This window comes from Phyllostomus hastatus, unplaced genomic scaffold (assembly GCF_019186645.2).
Source record: "Phyllostomus hastatus isolate PE091 unplaced genomic scaffold, TTU_PhHast_1.1 phas_contig_402, whole genome shotgun sequence".
NCBI lineage: Eukaryota > Metazoa > Chordata > Mammalia > Chiroptera > Phyllostomidae > Phyllostomus > Phyllostomus hastatus.
In genome coordinates this window covers 14,540,125-14,556,184 of record NW_025333873.1, presented here as the reverse complement: position 1 = coordinate 14,556,184, position 16,060 = coordinate 14,540,125, and the positions used below count along the sequence as shown (strand labels likewise).

The 16,060-nt window shown below is 64.1% G+C and overlaps 1 protein-coding gene across 1 annotated transcript; it reads right to left on the bottom strand.

Annotated features, from left to right (window-relative positions):
• Window positions 1-403: 403 nt before the first annotated feature.
• LOC123822429 (collagen alpha-1(I) chain-like) lies at window positions 404-6,184 on the bottom strand. The gene is made up of 5 exons (XM_045844341.1): window positions 6,162-6,184; window positions 5,759-6,041; window positions 5,320-5,448; window positions 4,221-4,691; window positions 404-1,503 (listed from the first exon to the last, which is right to left on the bottom strand). The coding sequence occupies exons 1-5, from the start codon at window positions 6,182-6,184 to the stop codon at window positions 1,369-1,371; spliced, it is 1,041 nt and encodes a 346-aa protein (XP_045700297.1). The 3' UTR covers window positions 404-1,368.
• Window positions 6,185-16,060: the final 9,876 nt, after the last annotated feature.

The following is a 16,060-nucleotide window of genomic DNA, read 5'->3' as shown; positions in this document are numbered from 1 at the left end:
CTGAAGATCTGGCGCTGGCTAGTGCTCTGTTGTGAGGCAGGGGGGTCCTGGAGCAAGCAGGGACAGCCGTGCAGTGTTGGAGTCAGCGTGGCGTAACTCGGAGGAGAAAGGTGAAAAGAAACCAGGTTCTTGGTAGCATGATTTGTGTTGCTGGATCAAACTTTGTCTGAAGCCCACATTTCAGCTTCACTTTCTTTGTTCAGTTACATGAGCCAATACATTTCATTTCGGCTTAAAAAAAAAAACTAGACAAACTCTCAGGATCCAGCGACCCTGCTCCGTGGCATTTACCCAAAGGCCCTGAAGGCTGATATCCACGCACAGATGTGATGTTCACAGCAGCTTCATCCCTAATCACCCAAACTGGGAAGCAGCCCAGACACCCTTCCGCAGGTGGGGGGTGGACAGGCTGTGGTCCGTGCAGGGGAAGCAGCCCAGATGCCCTTGTGGAGGTGGGGGAAGGGCAGGCTGTGGTCGGTGCAGACAATGGAATATTACGCAGCGCCGAAAAGGGAGCTGCGAGGTGATGCGCAGGCACGGAGGGAGCTTGAGTGCCCGTCGCTGAGTGAAAGAAGCCGGTCCAGAAAGGCCACGTGATCTGAGACTCCCCGCTCTGCGACACTCCGGACAGGGCGAGACCACGGAGACAGCGAGCCGTGAGCGGTGCCGGGGCCTGCGGGGCCCCGGACAAGCAGGCGGGGCCCGGCGGGCCTGCGCTGTCGGGTGTTGTGATGGGTACATGCCCACACGTCACTCAGCAGCCGGACCACAGAACACGCCACACCAAGAGCGACCCCTAATGCAAACCACAGCCTTTGGCTGTCACTGTGACAATCGTCCCTCCGTGGTGAGGGACACGTATCACGGGGAGGCTGTGCACGTGTAGGGGGAGGGGAATGTGGAAACGCTCGGAGTGAAGCCACTCTGAAAACGTGAACCAATAGCAACGACACGCTCCCGCACGGAGGTGCAGACGTGTTCCCTCTCGTGTCGGACGTCCTGCAAGAGCCCAGCCTGCCGTCCACTCCTGCCTCGGGCACCTAAACCCACGGGCAGAGAGTGCTCCTTCTGGGGGTGTGCAGACCACCTGTCCCGCTTCTGGGCAGTGTCTGGGGGTGACCCCGTCCCCGAGGCGAGTGTGAGGGGGTCCTGTTTCCTGGAGCCCCGGCTCAGTCGTGCAGGGGGGCGGCCCCCAGCCTGCCGGGACCTGCAGCCCGCCGGCTCCCTTGCTGCGGTTGCCCAGCTTCCGGAAAGCTGGGTTTGCCCTTGGTCTCTCGCTCCCATGTCCACGTCCCACAGTCTTGTCCTTTGGCCACAGAGGGGGCGCGAGGGGAGCCTGGGAGCCACACCCAGGCCCGTCACCGGTGCTCACACACAGCACACCCGCCCCGCTGGCCTCTGTGGTGCTGGGAGGATGCAAACGTCCCTCACCCCCGTGGGCTGGGGGCCTGCAGCTCGGGGACGAGGGTGGCCTAGGCACAGGAGCGCCTCCTCAGGAGGGACCTGGGGGAGAAACCGGGGGAGGGCAGGGGTCACGATCGCCACCTCGCTCAGAGAGGCTCCGGCAGACACACACAGAGCCGGGGCACCTCCCCGCCCTCCCCCAGGCCGCACGGCGCCAGCTGTCTGCAGTCCCTGGGTGTCCCCGCGAGTGTCCACCCCAGTCCCCATAGCGGACTCCCCTTTTTCCACGTTGATCCTTGCAGAATCTGTCCTCCAAGCAGAGTGTGCCCAGCTCAGATGCAGCGGTGGGTGGTCCCCTCTCCCCTCCCAGCCCGGGGCCCTGGCTGCTGGCTGCTTTCCTTCCCGCCCCTCCACCTGCGACGGGGCTGGGCGCTTGAGGGGCATCTGGTGCCTCCCAGCTCTGCTTTCCAAGGGCAGGACTGGCATCCCAGCTGCGGGCTGCCGTCGGGGTGTGAGAGGGTGTGAGTGTGACAGGGTGTGTGAGGGTGTGACAGGGTGTGACAGGGTGCAAGAGGGTGAGACTTCTGTCGCGTCCGAATTCCAGCGCCCCTGGGTCGCAGACCCTGAAATCCGTCCTCAGCCTAGTGAGGGGTCGAGAGTGGGCAGAGACTTCTGGAAGCACACGGGGCCGGTGAGCCTCCCAGTCCTTGTGAGGGGCTCCGTGGGGTGGGGGGCCCCCAGCGCCACCCTAGCCCGCACTGCCTGCTGGCCGGAGCCCCGGGTCGGGCAGAGCAGAGACTCGGAGGGAACAGCCCCGTCCCTGGGTGCAGCCCTCCTGGGCCCCCCGGGGGGCAGGTCGGATGGAGCCTCTCAAAGCCCCCAACACTTGCCGCTGTCCAGCCTCTCCGCTGCGGCCTTTGGCTCGGCCCTCGTGTGTCCCAGCAGTCGTCCCTCCTCAGGCAGCCTGAGGCTGGACGGTCCTTTCAGACCGTCGCAGCCCATGCCCATGGGACAGCACCTCGCTCAGGGTGGCTGAGTCAGGCCCACTGCAGCCAGCCTCGCTGGCAGGGCCCGCGGGAAGCACCGGGCAGGCCCGACAAGCACGGGTCTCCGCGCCTGGGGCCCCGAGGCCGCTCCACCCGCTCTGCCCCCGCGGTGGGCGTCCAGGCGGCCGGCTGTCACCCTGGCTGTGGGCTCGCGGGTAAGACATCCTCAGAGCGGAAGACCACCCTGGGGCACCGCTCTGCAGTGAGAGGAAAGAACTACCGACACACCCGACACGTGGATAAATCACAGCACAGCTGTGCTGAGCTGAACAAGCCGGGCGGAAGGGGGTGTATGCGCTATGACTCCACTCACAGAAAGCTCTGGGAAGCGCAACGCGCCCCACGGTGACAGAGGGAGGAAGCGAACCCTGAGTTTCGGTGCCGAGTGTGCGTCCTGGGTGCAGCGTCACTCCTACACCCGGGAAGCGCCTGCCGAGGGGCGTGAACCGGGCCCACTGCTCAGTCCAACACCCTGCTGTGCCCGGACGGGCTTCTGTGGTCCTCACGCGCAATGCTGGCGTTAAAAATAAGTCATTATTTTTAATGACTTATTAAAAGGGAGGAAGGGAGGGAGGAAGACCCGCCATTGCCTGGGAGGGGTGGGGCCGAGCGGGAGGGGCAAGAGGGGTGTCACAAAGGGGCTCGAGGGAGCTTTGGGGTTGACGGAGCTGAAACTGAGCGTGCGGCCCCGGGGGCCTCTCTCCTTTCTGTCCCCGGAGGCCCTCTGCCTCTGGGGCACAGGGAGCCCCTGGGAGGCCCCCACCCACCAGACCCTAGCCCACCACCCCTCTGCTTGGCTCTCTGCTCCCAGGAAGCTTGCCTGCTAGCCAGCCTGGCCCGAGCTGGAGAAGCCGGGCTCAGAGGCGAGAGGGCGGCGGCGGCTGCAGTGGGGCCACCGGCCCGCCCAGGAGACCGGGAGCCAGCCAGGCCTGCACGGGAGTGGGCAGCTTTCCCAGGGAGGGGCCGGCCTGCGGGTGTCGGGCCCAGCGGGACTTCGGCTCCCTCGCTCTCGCTGGCTCTGGCCCGGAGCCGCTCTGGCCCAGAGCCGCCCTGGCGCAACGCTGCGGCCTTCCCCCCGCGCCCGGCTCCGGCCTCCAGATGATCCCAGTCCCCCGAGGTTCCCGGGAGTCACATGGGCCGGCACATAGCCTCCCGGGCCATTCCCTGTGTCCCTTCTCCTGCTTGGGCCGGAAGGCCGCACCAGCGCACAGAGAGGTCCGGTCACAGCCCCAGGACTTCGGGCCGAGGCCCGCGGGGCTGGGACCGGCTGGAGCCGGTCTGCGGGGTGAGGCCCCCAGCCCCCGTCCCTGAGCTCACCAGCTCCTCACAGGGCCCGTCCTCCCCACCGGGGCGGGGGGTGGGGGCACCTTCCCTGGCCCCGAGGGTCCGCTCCCCGCAGGGCTGCACCGGGACTGGGAGGCCAGAGGCCACGAGGCAGCACCCGGCACCTGAGACCCAGGAGCGCGTGCCCCGGTGCGGCCGCCTGGAGCTGCGTGGCGGCTGCGGAATCCTCCGTCAGGGCCTCGGGTATGGTCCCACGAGCCCGTCCTCGGGGGCGGGGGGGGGGGTGTTCAGGTGGTTTTCCAGTTCTGATGGGCGCTGAGAGAAGCGCTTTCTCCCCCCGTTTCTGACTAGTCCCTTAAGTTAGACTCCCAGGAGCAGCGATCAGCTCAAAAGATACGGGGGTTGTGAAGTTCCTGACACCCGTGGCCAAGTGACTTTTCTAGAAAGCTGCGCAAATGTGTACGCCCCGCACACTGAGTCTCTTACGTTGTGAGATGTGTTGACGAGCCCCCACCGCCGGTCCCGTCCCGTCCAGGGCCAGCTTCCATCCGAGAAGTCCGTTCTGAGCCCCTGCGCCTTCCCCTCCGAACAGGGCCCGGTCCGGTCACGGCAGCCCCCCAGGCCCCCGTGAACAGCAGGTGGGGGGACGTGGGGGAGCCCCCGTGGCCCGGCCTGGAGCCGCACCAGGACTCGTGCCCGTGCTGCGAGGAATTTGGGGCCCTCCCCTCCCCAAGTCTGGGCCCGGCCTTCGCGTGGCGGCCCCGGGGAGCACACCTGCCGGTGATCTTCTGTAGGGCCCGCCTGCCGGGTCTGGACGGGCCCTGGGACGTGTGTGCCCGACAGAACCTGGCGGAACGGACGCGGGCCAGGTCCGGGCCTGACCTCAGGAGACCGGGCGGCCTCTGCCGTCCGGCTGCCCTGGAACGCGCCCTCATGCCGTGGGGGAGCCAGGCTGCCCTGCGGGGGAGAAGGGCCGAGTGAGTGCGGCCGTGACGGTGGCCGCAGCCAACGCCGCACGGAGCAGGAGAACCAGCTCGTCCACCCACAGGATCGTGAGAGACAATGAGCCACTGTCACTTTAAGTCGCTAAGGGTTTTTGGGGGGTGGGGGTTGTTACTTAACAGCAGGTGACTGACCCCCACCCCCACCCCCACCCAGCAGGAAGACACGCTCTCTGAGCCCCTCCGGGGGGGACGTCCTGTTTGACCAGCGCCCCTCTGGGTGAGGGGGGGGGCTTGTTCATCGGGTGCACCGATTCCGTGTGCGAATGCCCCCACGCAGCTGACTTCACGCTACAACATGACATCAGGGGGCTCGGACTTGAGGAGGGGCGCACAGTCAGCCGGCGGGAGCCAGCCCCGGCCCCCCGCCGGGCGTCCCTCCCCCTAGCTCGTGACCACCTGCAGACGCTGAAGGTCAGCTGCCCAGATAAGGCAGTGAGCTGCAGGCAGGGGGCGGGTGGGACTGGAAGCATTCCTTCCCTCGGGGATGGGGACGAGTTTCGGTCTCGGCCTTATCTTCAGGCGGCAGGTGGGGAGGGAAGGACTTTGGAGTCAGGCCCCACCCGCCGTCCCGTTCCTCTGACCTGTGCAGACTGGGCCCCGGCTGCCCCTCCCCTGTGGGCAGGTGAAGGCAGTGGCCCGGAGGCCACGAGCAAGGGCCGGTCGGAGGACAGGGGTGCCCTGGGCTTGGTCAGAGGTCCTTCCGCGGAGTCCTGAGAGGAGGGGAGCGGAGGGCGTGTGTCTCTGGGAAGGCCCTGGGGCCCGGGAGCCCGCTCTGCAGCCCCAGAACCCACCCCCCAAGCCAGCCGAAAGAGCGAGGCGCCAGAGCAACAAGGGCGCAACCAGGGTGATGGCCCGGGCAGGGGTCGGGGGGATGGCACCTGGAGATGGTGGTGTCCAGGCTGAGACCTGTCCTCGCCTCTGCCCACCAGCATGCGGGAGCCCTGCCCCTGCGTGTGGCAGCCAATTCTGCAGGCCGCGCCGGCCAGGCTCTCGCCCCCAGGTGTTGAGCTGTGCACTGACCTGGGGGTGCTGTGAAGGGATCCCGTCCGTGTGGTCAGCTCGGCAGTCAGGGGCCTGGAGGTACGGACCGCCCCTGAGAGTGCGGTGGGCCTCCCCCGGCCAGGGAAGGGCCGTAAGGACACAGCAGAGCTGCCCCCGGAGCAGGAGGGGTCCCGCCCGGGGGCTGCGGCGGCAGCCCGGCCCCAGAGGGTCAGCCGCCGGCCCTGCGGACTTGCCTGCCCAGCCCAGCAGTCGTGCAGTCCACTCCCCCACTCGGCCAATCACTCTCTGTCTGTCTGTCTGTCTGATGTTAACCTCACATGTGTGAGATTAGACCCCAAAAGACTTGGAATTGGCTTCTACAGCACACACACACACACGTATCTATGTGTATCTGTGTGTACACGCACACACACATAAATACCTGTGACTCGTATACACATTCATACCCACGCACATGCTCACACGCGCCCCCCCGACCCCCAACTGGCTCTGCTTCTCTGGTGGAACCCGCCCTGCCTCGTGCTCCGGGTTGGGGGTGGCGCTCGGAACCCTGTGTCCGAGGGGGGGCCTCAGCAGGGCCAGGTCCTGGGCGCGGCCCCTGGGCCACGACTAGGGGTGAAGCAGGCCTTTGAGGAGCATGAGGCAGCGCAGTCCCCACGGTGCCGCGGGCCTGCTGGGGGCCCCAGACAGTGCTGCGGACGGGCCTTATCTCCGCGGCCACCCTGGGCCCTGGGTCCTCTCTTGTCCCAGGGAGGGAGGGCTGGGACAGTGCGCCCTGTCCGTATCTCCCCGAGGCCAGGGGCCCAGAGCCCCCACCTTGACGGGGAGCAAGGAGGTGGAAGGGTCAGAGGGAAGAAAGTGGGGGGGGGGACTCTGGGACGCTACACCAGCTTGCTGGGCGTGGACGGGGTCGTGGGGAGGGAGCTGGGGAGGGCCCTTGGGCTGCGGGTGGCAGGGGCAGTTGGAGCGTGGCTTCTGGGGAACTCCAGGCTGGAGGGTGGGGCGGGCTTGGCGCAGGTGCTCGGGGCAAAGGGCCTCCTCGACCAGGCGCTGAGGGAGATGGACAGAGAAGCCCAGGCCCACGGGCCGGTTCGGGTCAGACAGCGGGGTCCCAGGAGGAAGACGTGGCTCGTGGGTCCCCCTTTCCACCCTGACGTCTTGGTGATCGCTGAGAGGGGTCACAGGGTGTGGGTCTGCATTTCGGGAGCCTGCAGAGTGGCAAGGCTGCTCCGAGGCATGGCCACTGGAGGTGTCTCAGACGGGTCCGTACCCTACAGCTTAGAAACATGGAAAAAATGTATATATAAAGCCCTGGTCAGTGTGGCTCAGTTGGTTGGAGCATTGACCCATAGAACAAGAGGTCATGGGTTCGATTCCGGTCAGGGCACATAGGGTTGCGGGGCGATCCCCAGTTGGGGCACACAGGCCTGCTCCCCAACACACACACACACACACACACACACACTCACTCACTTACCTCTCTCCTCCTTCCTCCTTTCCTCTTTGAGGCTGCGCTCCAGCATGGCCAGGAGAGAGCGTTCTGGTCCTCAGTTGAAATACCTGCTTACCTTGAGGTTCTGGCTCCCCACAGTTTGAAGTTTTGGCCTGTCCCCACTGCCTGGTCACCTCTGTGTCCCCTTTCTTCCCGAGACTGTGTACTCGGGGTAAAAGCTGGCTGTCTCAGGATCCCTGGGACCCGCTCAGGGCTGGCTGCCCTTGAGGGAATGAATGAAGAGCATGTCCACTTTCTGGGTGGGGGTGGGGTCACTGAACCCTCTCTTGTCCTCCAAACAAGGAGTGGCAGCCGCATGTGAGCTGGGCCTCCAGGCACCCGGCCCCAGCCCCAGCCTCAGCCCCCGGTCCGGCCCCCAGGGCACCCGCCGGAAGGCAGAGGCTGGTGAGAGCCCCTGGGCTGCTTGGTCGGCACCCTGCCAGCTCCACGCTGACAAGTCCTTTCCGAGCCCGGAAGGGAAGCCTGCCTCCCCGTGACCGCTCCCTGCACTCCCCACTGGCCCCTGAGGCACAGCCTGGGTGTGTCCCTCTGCAGAGGAAGCGGTGGGAGGCCCACCCGTGGGCTGGGGAGGGTGAGGGCATCCTGCTCCCCAGGTACCAGACAGCCCTCAGCAGGCCCCGGCGGGACAAGGAGCTTGGGCCTGTGACACTCTCGTTCCCTCCCTTCCCCCTCCACCCAGAGCTTTGTCAGGGGAGCCAGGAAGCCAGACGGCTGGGAGCTCGAATGGCCTCCAAGCCGAGCGCTGGCCCTCTGGCCGGCCAGTGGGAGTGCGTCCGAAAATGCTCCCGGGGCCCACCCAGCCGGGCCCTGCAAACTGTGCTTCCACACACCAGAGTGGTGGGCGGCCACCCCCTTGCCTGTGGGACTCTGGCCCCTGCCCCGCCAGGGGTCAAGGTCACATCCGGGCCTGTCGCTGCAGTCCTGCAGTGGGAGGTCCCAGCTGTTCCCTCCCCACCCCCAGGGGGGCATAAACAAAAATCCACACATACTCTCTCGGGCTGACGTGAGGGGAAAACTGGATCTAGTTCAGCCAAACAAAACAAAACAAAAAAAACCCACCCCTGGTCCAGGTGGGACTCAGTCGATGGCCCAGCCACGAGCTGCGGAATGCTGTCTCTAATTCTTCAAACAGCTCGGCGAGGGGGGTCCTGTCACTCCCATTTTGGAGCTGAGGAAACTGAGGACCCGGGGTGTGGGGGGGGTTCGAGGAGGGTCCGTAAGACTCATGGGCCAGGGCTGTCCTCGAGGGGCCTGGGCCGGGGCCCCCAGGGTGGATAGAGCACCCTGCGTGTGGCACGGACGGCATTACACACACACCCAAACGAAGCCAAACCCAGTGTGCGTGTGTGTGCGTGTGGGCATGCACATGGGTGTGAGCACACACAGGGCAAAGTCTGGCGGGGCTCCCTGCCTGGGCAGGGAGGTGGGAGCGGGGAAGACTTGCACTTTCTTCTCCTCGGGGTGAGAGAGGGAAAAAAAGCGAGAGGAGGGGGTGCTGAAGGGAGAGAGGGGGAGGGGGAGAGGAGGAAATTTTACTTTCTTCGTATGTACTTTTCTGCATTTCTCTTTTCTACGATGACACTGCTTTTGCAACGGTAATATGACACTTCATTTAAATTATTGTATAAAGTACGTGAATCTTCAATGGGACCAGCCTCACAAACCTCGGTTAAGGGTCTAACCTGGGAATACAAAGCCCCTGGTTGTCCAGGACACCCGTGCCTGGTGGCCCAAACCCGCTGCTTTCGGGGAGAGGGGCGGGGGTGGGGAGGATGGGGGGGCAGCCGGCAGCGGGGGGGGGGGGCCCTGGGGCTGAGTGAGTTGTCACCACCCCCCACAGCTGTATAATTTGTTCTCACGCCCACCCTGTCCCCAGTGATACCCGCAAGGCACGGTCGATGCAGAGATTCACGGAGATCACGGGAAAACATGCGTGTCAGCAGCGCCCGCCGCGCCGTGCAGGACGAACGGTGGCCGACAGGACTGACTTTTTGTTTACTTCACGCGGCTACCGTCCGCGTAACTGCACACTCACACTGTTCGGGGTAAAGCTGGGCAGCCCCGCCTGGCCCTGCGGGGCTCAGCACGGAGCTGGGGGCTGGCACCTTCGAGGGGTTAACACCCACTTCTGGGGCCGAGGCAGGGGACCGGCCAGCATGCGCCCCCAGGAGGCGGGGAGCAGGCTGCCGACAGACCCAGGCTCCTGCCTCTGCTGGGCCCACCCAAGCTCCCCGGGAGACCCGTCTCCGCTGGCCTCTCCGCCGCGGACTTGAGCAGCTGCCCAGCTGGCCCCGCTGCCCGGCCGGGCTGGCTCCGGCCGCACTGGGTCACTGGGGAAGCCGGGCGGGCAGCTCTCCAGCTGCAGGCGGTTCGGCCAGGCGGAGGGGCCAGGAGGCCACAGGGACACTTGGAAGGTGGCCCTCCCCGGCCTGGGCAGCCTCCCTGGCGTCTGAAAGCTTGCTTCTGGGCTGGCTTCACGACGGGGCCCTGGGGCGTCCGTCCGGGGGCCTCGTGACGGGGTGGGGGCACTGAGCTGGGCGTCCCGTCGGGGGCGTGGGTTCCGGCGGTTCTGGGCTCACACGCAGAGGGAGACTTGGACGAGGTGCTTCTGTTCCTGGGCCCGTGCCCTGCACCCCGCCCGGGGTTAGACTAGATCAGCCATGTTCACGGCAGCGTCCCTGGACCCTAGGCGTCAACAGCACCTGGGAACTTGCTGGAAACGCAGAATTCGCCGACTCCACGGGTGTCCAGCTCTCGGGTGGCCGGCAGTGTTTTCTCACGCCCTCAGGGCGGCAGCGGCTGCCCGAGTCCGGGATGCTGCCGGGCCCTTCCCGGGGCGCATTGCCATCTCTCGGGCGCCCACGGCACACGCAGAGGTGGGGCGGTGTGTCGTCGACACTGACGGGTCATCTCCAGTCTCCGGATGGCCACCCCCTCCTTGTCCCTTCCCGCCCGCTGCGGTGCCGTCTCCTGTGGAAACCCGGCCGGACCGGCCTCCCACCAGGCCTGCCCGCAGGGCGCGCTGGTCTCCTGCGCGGCCCTGCCCCCGCGCCGGCCGCCGGCCCCTGCTGTGAGTGAGCACATCCCCTCGCTGGTGGGTCTGCCCTGAAGGCCGGGGTTGGGCTTATTTCTCCATGGTCCCATGGCACCGAGCACATAGTAGGGCTCTCCTCCCCACGCATCGCAAGTTGTCCTGCCAAGCACTGGTCCCCTCAGAGAAGCCTCCAGGGGCCCCCTATGCCCACAGCCCCATCCTGGGGCTCTCTGTTAGCAAAAACGGAGGCAGCCCCCCTCCCCTGCATCTGGGGCCTGGACTACAGACTCCGCCCAGTTCCCCCTCCACGAAGGTTTGAAGACCCAACACACAGAGAGGTTGCGCCCTGGCCTGTAGACACACAGCGAGACGCAGAGCACAGCAGCCACCAGGGAGCCCTGGGGTGGGGGTGCCGGTGGCTGAGGGGCAACAGCAGGAACAAAGCAATGCCTCCTGCCTACCCCCTCCCCGGCCTGGAGGCACAGGAGCGGCCCCACCCCGCCCCCACCATCCCGGCACACTCACGGGGACTCATAGGGAGGGACTCACAGGGAGGGACTCACAGGGAGGGACTCGCAGGGAGGGACTCACGGGGGCTCTCAGCGCCCTTCTCCAGAAGACAGTGGGGACAAAGGAGCCCTGGACTTGAGCTGGGGAGACGGATCCTGCTCCACCAGCACGAGCCAGTGACGATGGGCAGGCCACCCTCAGTTTCTCCATCTGTGAAATGGGGCTGGAAATCAGGATAAGAAAGGGATGAAGAGCTCACACCTCGCACACCTCCGGGGCCACGTTCGGTGTTTAACAAGTGCCTTGTGAGCTGAGCCGCCTTTGTGACTTAAACCTGTCCGGGGAGGGGGGGGTCGTCGTTTTTTCTCTCCTGAGCCCCGACTCCGTGCACACTCACTGGGCCTCACTGTCCCATCTGTAAAGCGAGCCGCTTGCTGTGCGTGTGCCCCTACAACCCCTCTGCTCCCCTCCCCTAGTGCCCCAGGGGAGGAGACCGGAGCCCTGGCGTGTTAGGAGTGACGGATGCCAACCACTGGGCAGTTGACAGATCAATCACTGCATAGCTGGGGGACCAGTGGGTCGGTGATTCATTAATCCAGCCACTAGGCAATCATTGATTAGGTCATTTGGACCGCCCGTCTGGCCCTGGTGCAGCTTCCGGCCCAGTGAGCTCAACCCAGGGAGAAAGAGAAAGGCAGGAAGGATGGGCTGGACCCAGGCCGGGCGGGCAGCCTGCTCCCCCTCCCAAGTGTGAGCTCCCCGGCCCTCCCGCCCAGCCTGGCAGGCAGGGGCAGTGGGGCAGCGGGGTGGGCGGCCCCCTGCCTCCCTCTGTTCCTCTTGGCTACACGGCTGGGCTCTGACCACGGTCTGGGCCGGCCTGTCTGCGCCCAGGAGGGGGTGGAGGGTCTGGCGGGGAAAGGAGTCCCCCCCGCCCCAAGGCGAGCAGCTGCCAGGCTCAAGGCGGAGTGGGGTCAGCACCAGCCCTCTGCTCTGACCGGGCGTGAAGTCAGCTCCTTCAAGTTCGACGTGGAAAGACCGCCCTTGTAGAACCTGGCTACCAGAGATGGAGCAGATCTCCCGAACCGCCTGGTCCTGGGGGTCCCAGACTCGGTCATCCCACTGACCACAACGCTTCAGAACAAACTTTGGGTCTGCCATAGGGTTGCCCATGTTTCATTTTCCTGCTAGGGCCTTCGGTACCATCTGCCGGCCGCATCTTTTTCTAACAAATAAAAAAAAGGAGGCTATAAACTGCATGAATGCTAGTCCTCAGATTGTACTCAGCTCCGTGACAAAATGCACTCACTGTCCTCGTTTTTCTCCAAGCAAAGCCATGGAAAGAAACTGACCGCAGTTCAGGACAGATGCGAATCGCTGAGCCAGGCCAACTCCCGTTTTTGCAGCCCAGAAAACTGGGGCTCAGCGGTGACAGGGAGACCCGCCCCGGGGGCCCGGCGCTCTCAGGAGCAGGGACAAAAACTCAATGCTTCCTCCAGGACCACCATTCTGAGTGGGGCCTCAGGGCAGGGGCTGTCGCTGTCACCCTCCCTGCCAGAGCCCTTCACTTGTCTCGGTCTTAGTCCATTCCAAGCCCTCCCCACCTCACCGGGCCCTCCCCAGCAGATGGCTTGGCCTCCAGGTCACCAGTCAGGCGGGCACACGCAAGCACCCTGGCCTTCTCTGCTATCCCAGAACTTCCTGGATCCGCAGGCGCCTTCACTTCCCTCCCCCCGCACCCTTCTCCGGGAAAGCAGGTCCTTCCTCCGGCACGCACACCCCCTAGGGTCATTCTTCTCCACTGACCCCGTCCCCTCCGTATGTAAACATGCTCGAGTTTCTGTACTGCCATTTAAAATTCCTTCCAAAGTTCACGGAGAAAGAAATCAAGATGGCTTTTGAAACCCATGTGAAAATTCTCACGTAAACTCCACCCAAGAAATACAAAATAAACCCTGGCTGGGGTGGCGCAGTGGGTTGGCGTGGTCCTGCCGACTGCAAGGTTGGATTCCTAGTCGGGGCACATGCCTGGGTTGGGGCCGGGGCCCCTCGTTGGGGGCATGTGAGAGGCGACCAAGCGATGTTTCTCCCCCTCTCTCACTTCCTCCTTTCCCCTCTAGAGATAAAGAAAATCTTTTTCAAAAAAGAAATACAAAATAACATTACGAATTCTGTTTTCCACTTAGCTTACTGAAGGTCAGACGCTCGAGGAAGGCCCGCGTTAGTGAGGAACAGGGCCCTGGCGCCGCAGCCCGTGGCCACGTGACGAACGGGCACAAAGGCACGTCCGCAGGGCCATCTGACAATCTTTCTAAACCAGAAGCACACACAGCTGTGTGTCAGAACTCTCACAGCGCGTCGCCCATCACGGCCCCAGACTGGAAACAGCTCTGGCGGCCTGCAGTGCGGAGCGGGCCGGCGCAGTAAGGGGGGCAAATGAATTCCGGCTGCAGTGCAACAGTGTGGCAGCCCCACAGGAGAAGGGGTTGTGCCGGCCGCTCTCTTTGTGCACATTTCAACCCACGGGAAAGGGACGTGTGGTGCGAGGACGTCCGTGGGAGGCCATCACGGAGGGAGTTCCCCGGATTAGGCCCATGCGGTTTCTTGATCTGGGGGGCTGGTCACTCAGCAATCCCAGCAACCCCAGCTCTAGGAAGTGACCTGTGGTTATCCTCGCATGCAGAGAAACACGTGTGGGCTCGATGTCCTGCAAGGTGAAAACAGCCGAACCCCCCGGGTGATGTGAGCAGGGATGGCTGGATAAACCATGACCCATCCATGTATCCGCATAGTGGAATGCCATTTAACCATGACCGAGCATGAGGCTCATGTTTGCCTTCTGACATGTGACAGCCACCAAGCTGTTACATAGAAAGTGAGCAAGGTTCTGAAGGTGCGCAGAACACTACCCTGTGTGCTACGGTGCGTTTGCAGGCATGCAGACTCTCTCTGGAAGAACGCACGAGACAGCGGTGGCCGTCTAGCTGGTGGCATGCACCTCGCATAGGGGACAGTCTGCATCTGTGCCCAGCCTGCCTGCCAGGCCTTGCTCAGGCTGCAGGGCCGTGGTGCCTGCAGCTGCTAAGGGCCTCGGGAATGCCTCTGTGTGAATAACCTACCACTGACTTTAGTTTAGAGACCTGTCAGTACCCCTCTGACTGCAGGCAGGACCAGGAGCCAGGGTTTGGCAGCAACCACAGCCTGTCATGCGTGTGTGTGCGTGTATGTAGAAAGGCTTCATGGAAAAGTGGTTTCTGGGTAGACATGGGGGAGAATGGAGGAGGGACCAGCATGAGTGAAGACCTGTCTGTCTGTTTGTCTGTCACATGAGAAGAACCGAGCTTTATGCCTGAAGAGCCCTGAGCCAGCCTGCTGCCCGAGCTTCCAGGTACTGCTGCCGAAGGGAGAGGAGCTTGGGCGTCAGACTCCTGGGGAGCGGCTGCCCCCTCCTTCTCCTCAGGAATGAGACACAGCCAGCCTTGACTTGGCCACCGAGGCTGAGCTGGGATTTGGATCGAGGTCTGACTCCCAAGTCCTGTGCTTGGCATTCTGCTGAGTGGCCCTGCTGCTTGGGAGAAGCCGCACTGCGGTCTCTCAGACTCAGAGTGGAGAAGGGTCCGGGCGTCCTGCACAGAGGGAACGCCGGGGCGCAGGGTTCTGCCCTTGGAGCACCAGGTGGGAAGCCGGCAGGAAGCACTGCCTGGGGTCTGGAGATGCAGAGTAGGGGATTCCTGCCCAGGCGGCCAGGGTCAGCCCCAGCCCCAGCCCCAGCCCCGGGCCCAGCCCCAGCGCGGCCTGGATTCCGATGGAGGGCTCCAACATGGGTTCGGTGCCATCTCTGCTTTCAGAAGACGATTCTGGCAGTGAGATAAGGGGCAAATCGCAGGTGGTGGGGCTGGAGGTAGGCAGACCTGCTGGGAGGCAATGGCGATAATACAGGTGAGAGAGGATGGCAGCCTGGACGGAGGCAGGAGTGGGTGACAGCAGTTAATAGTTTGAGCGATAGTTAGGAAGAAAGCCATGAAGTGATTGGCAGAAGACAGCAAGCACAGGGAAGGGAGGAGTCAAAGATGACCCTCGGATTTGGGTAGCTGGAGGCGAGAACACCAGGTTCCGATAGAACGAGTTCAGATTCAAGGATGCTGCACTGGAGGTGTCTGCAGGACAGCCAAGTGGGGGGACCCAGCAGGTGCTCACCTGCACTCACTCATTCACCCAACAGTTACTGCGTGCCCGCAGTGAGCCAGGCCCTGGGGGTTGGCGGCAGGGAATTAAACAAGCTCCCTAAGGGTGGGAGGGTTCCTTCCGGTGGGGAGCCAATTCACAAATAACTAAAGAAACAAAAGTTATGGGTCATCAACGGTGCAGTGGAGGACCTGAGCAAAGGGAAATGGCCTATGAGGAGTGAGCTGCAGCCAGAGCCCTGGGCCCCACCCGTTTCCTTCTCAGTTTGAGGGGAAGAAAGGCGCTCTGGGTATCTCTCCCATTCAGGCCCGAGGACTTCCCAGCAAGGGTGTCGCTTCCTCCGCGGCTGGGAAGAAAGAGCGGGTTTCACTAGGCATTTTTCAGGTGATTACCTGTCTTGGCTGAGCCTTAACCTCACGTAAGAGTGGCCACTGCGGCCCAAAGGGGTGTGGGAGGCAGACACTGCCTGGGAACTCCCGCCCTGGGTACTTTCAGGAGGAAGCAGACACCGGAAAGTCAGCTGGAGCCAGCAGGCTTTCAAAGCTCGTCCTGGTCAGTGATGTGCTCCTAAGAGCTAACAGTAGATGAATAAAAACGAAAAAAAATAAAAACAACACAAACGAGCAATACCCGGGCGGAGGCCTCTAGGTGGCTTATTCAGTCCACCGGGGCGCGCAGCCCGGAAAGCTGCGGGAGGCGGCCCCTTTAAGCGCGGTCACCGCCCCAGCCAGCGCGTCCAGGACTCGGGACTTCCCAGGCTACAGCAGTGCCGCCCGCGCCGCCAGCGCAGCCCGCGCCGCCTCGCGGCTGCCGGGACCTTTCCCCTACTTTCCAAGACCTCAGGCCCCGCCCCTTCGCCCTGACCAAAACACGTGCCGCATCCCGCCCTGGTGCATCACGCCGCGGCCAGGCTTTGATCACGCGGCTCCCCCCCGCGCCCATTGGCCCGCTGTGCTTGGATCGGGCGCGCATTGGCTGGCGGGCACCTGGCTCCGCCCCGGAGGGGCGCGGTGTATTTTGGTTTGCCTCCGAGCCCCGCCTCGGCGGCCGCGCCCACGGCGGCCGCCCCGCCCCTCCCGCA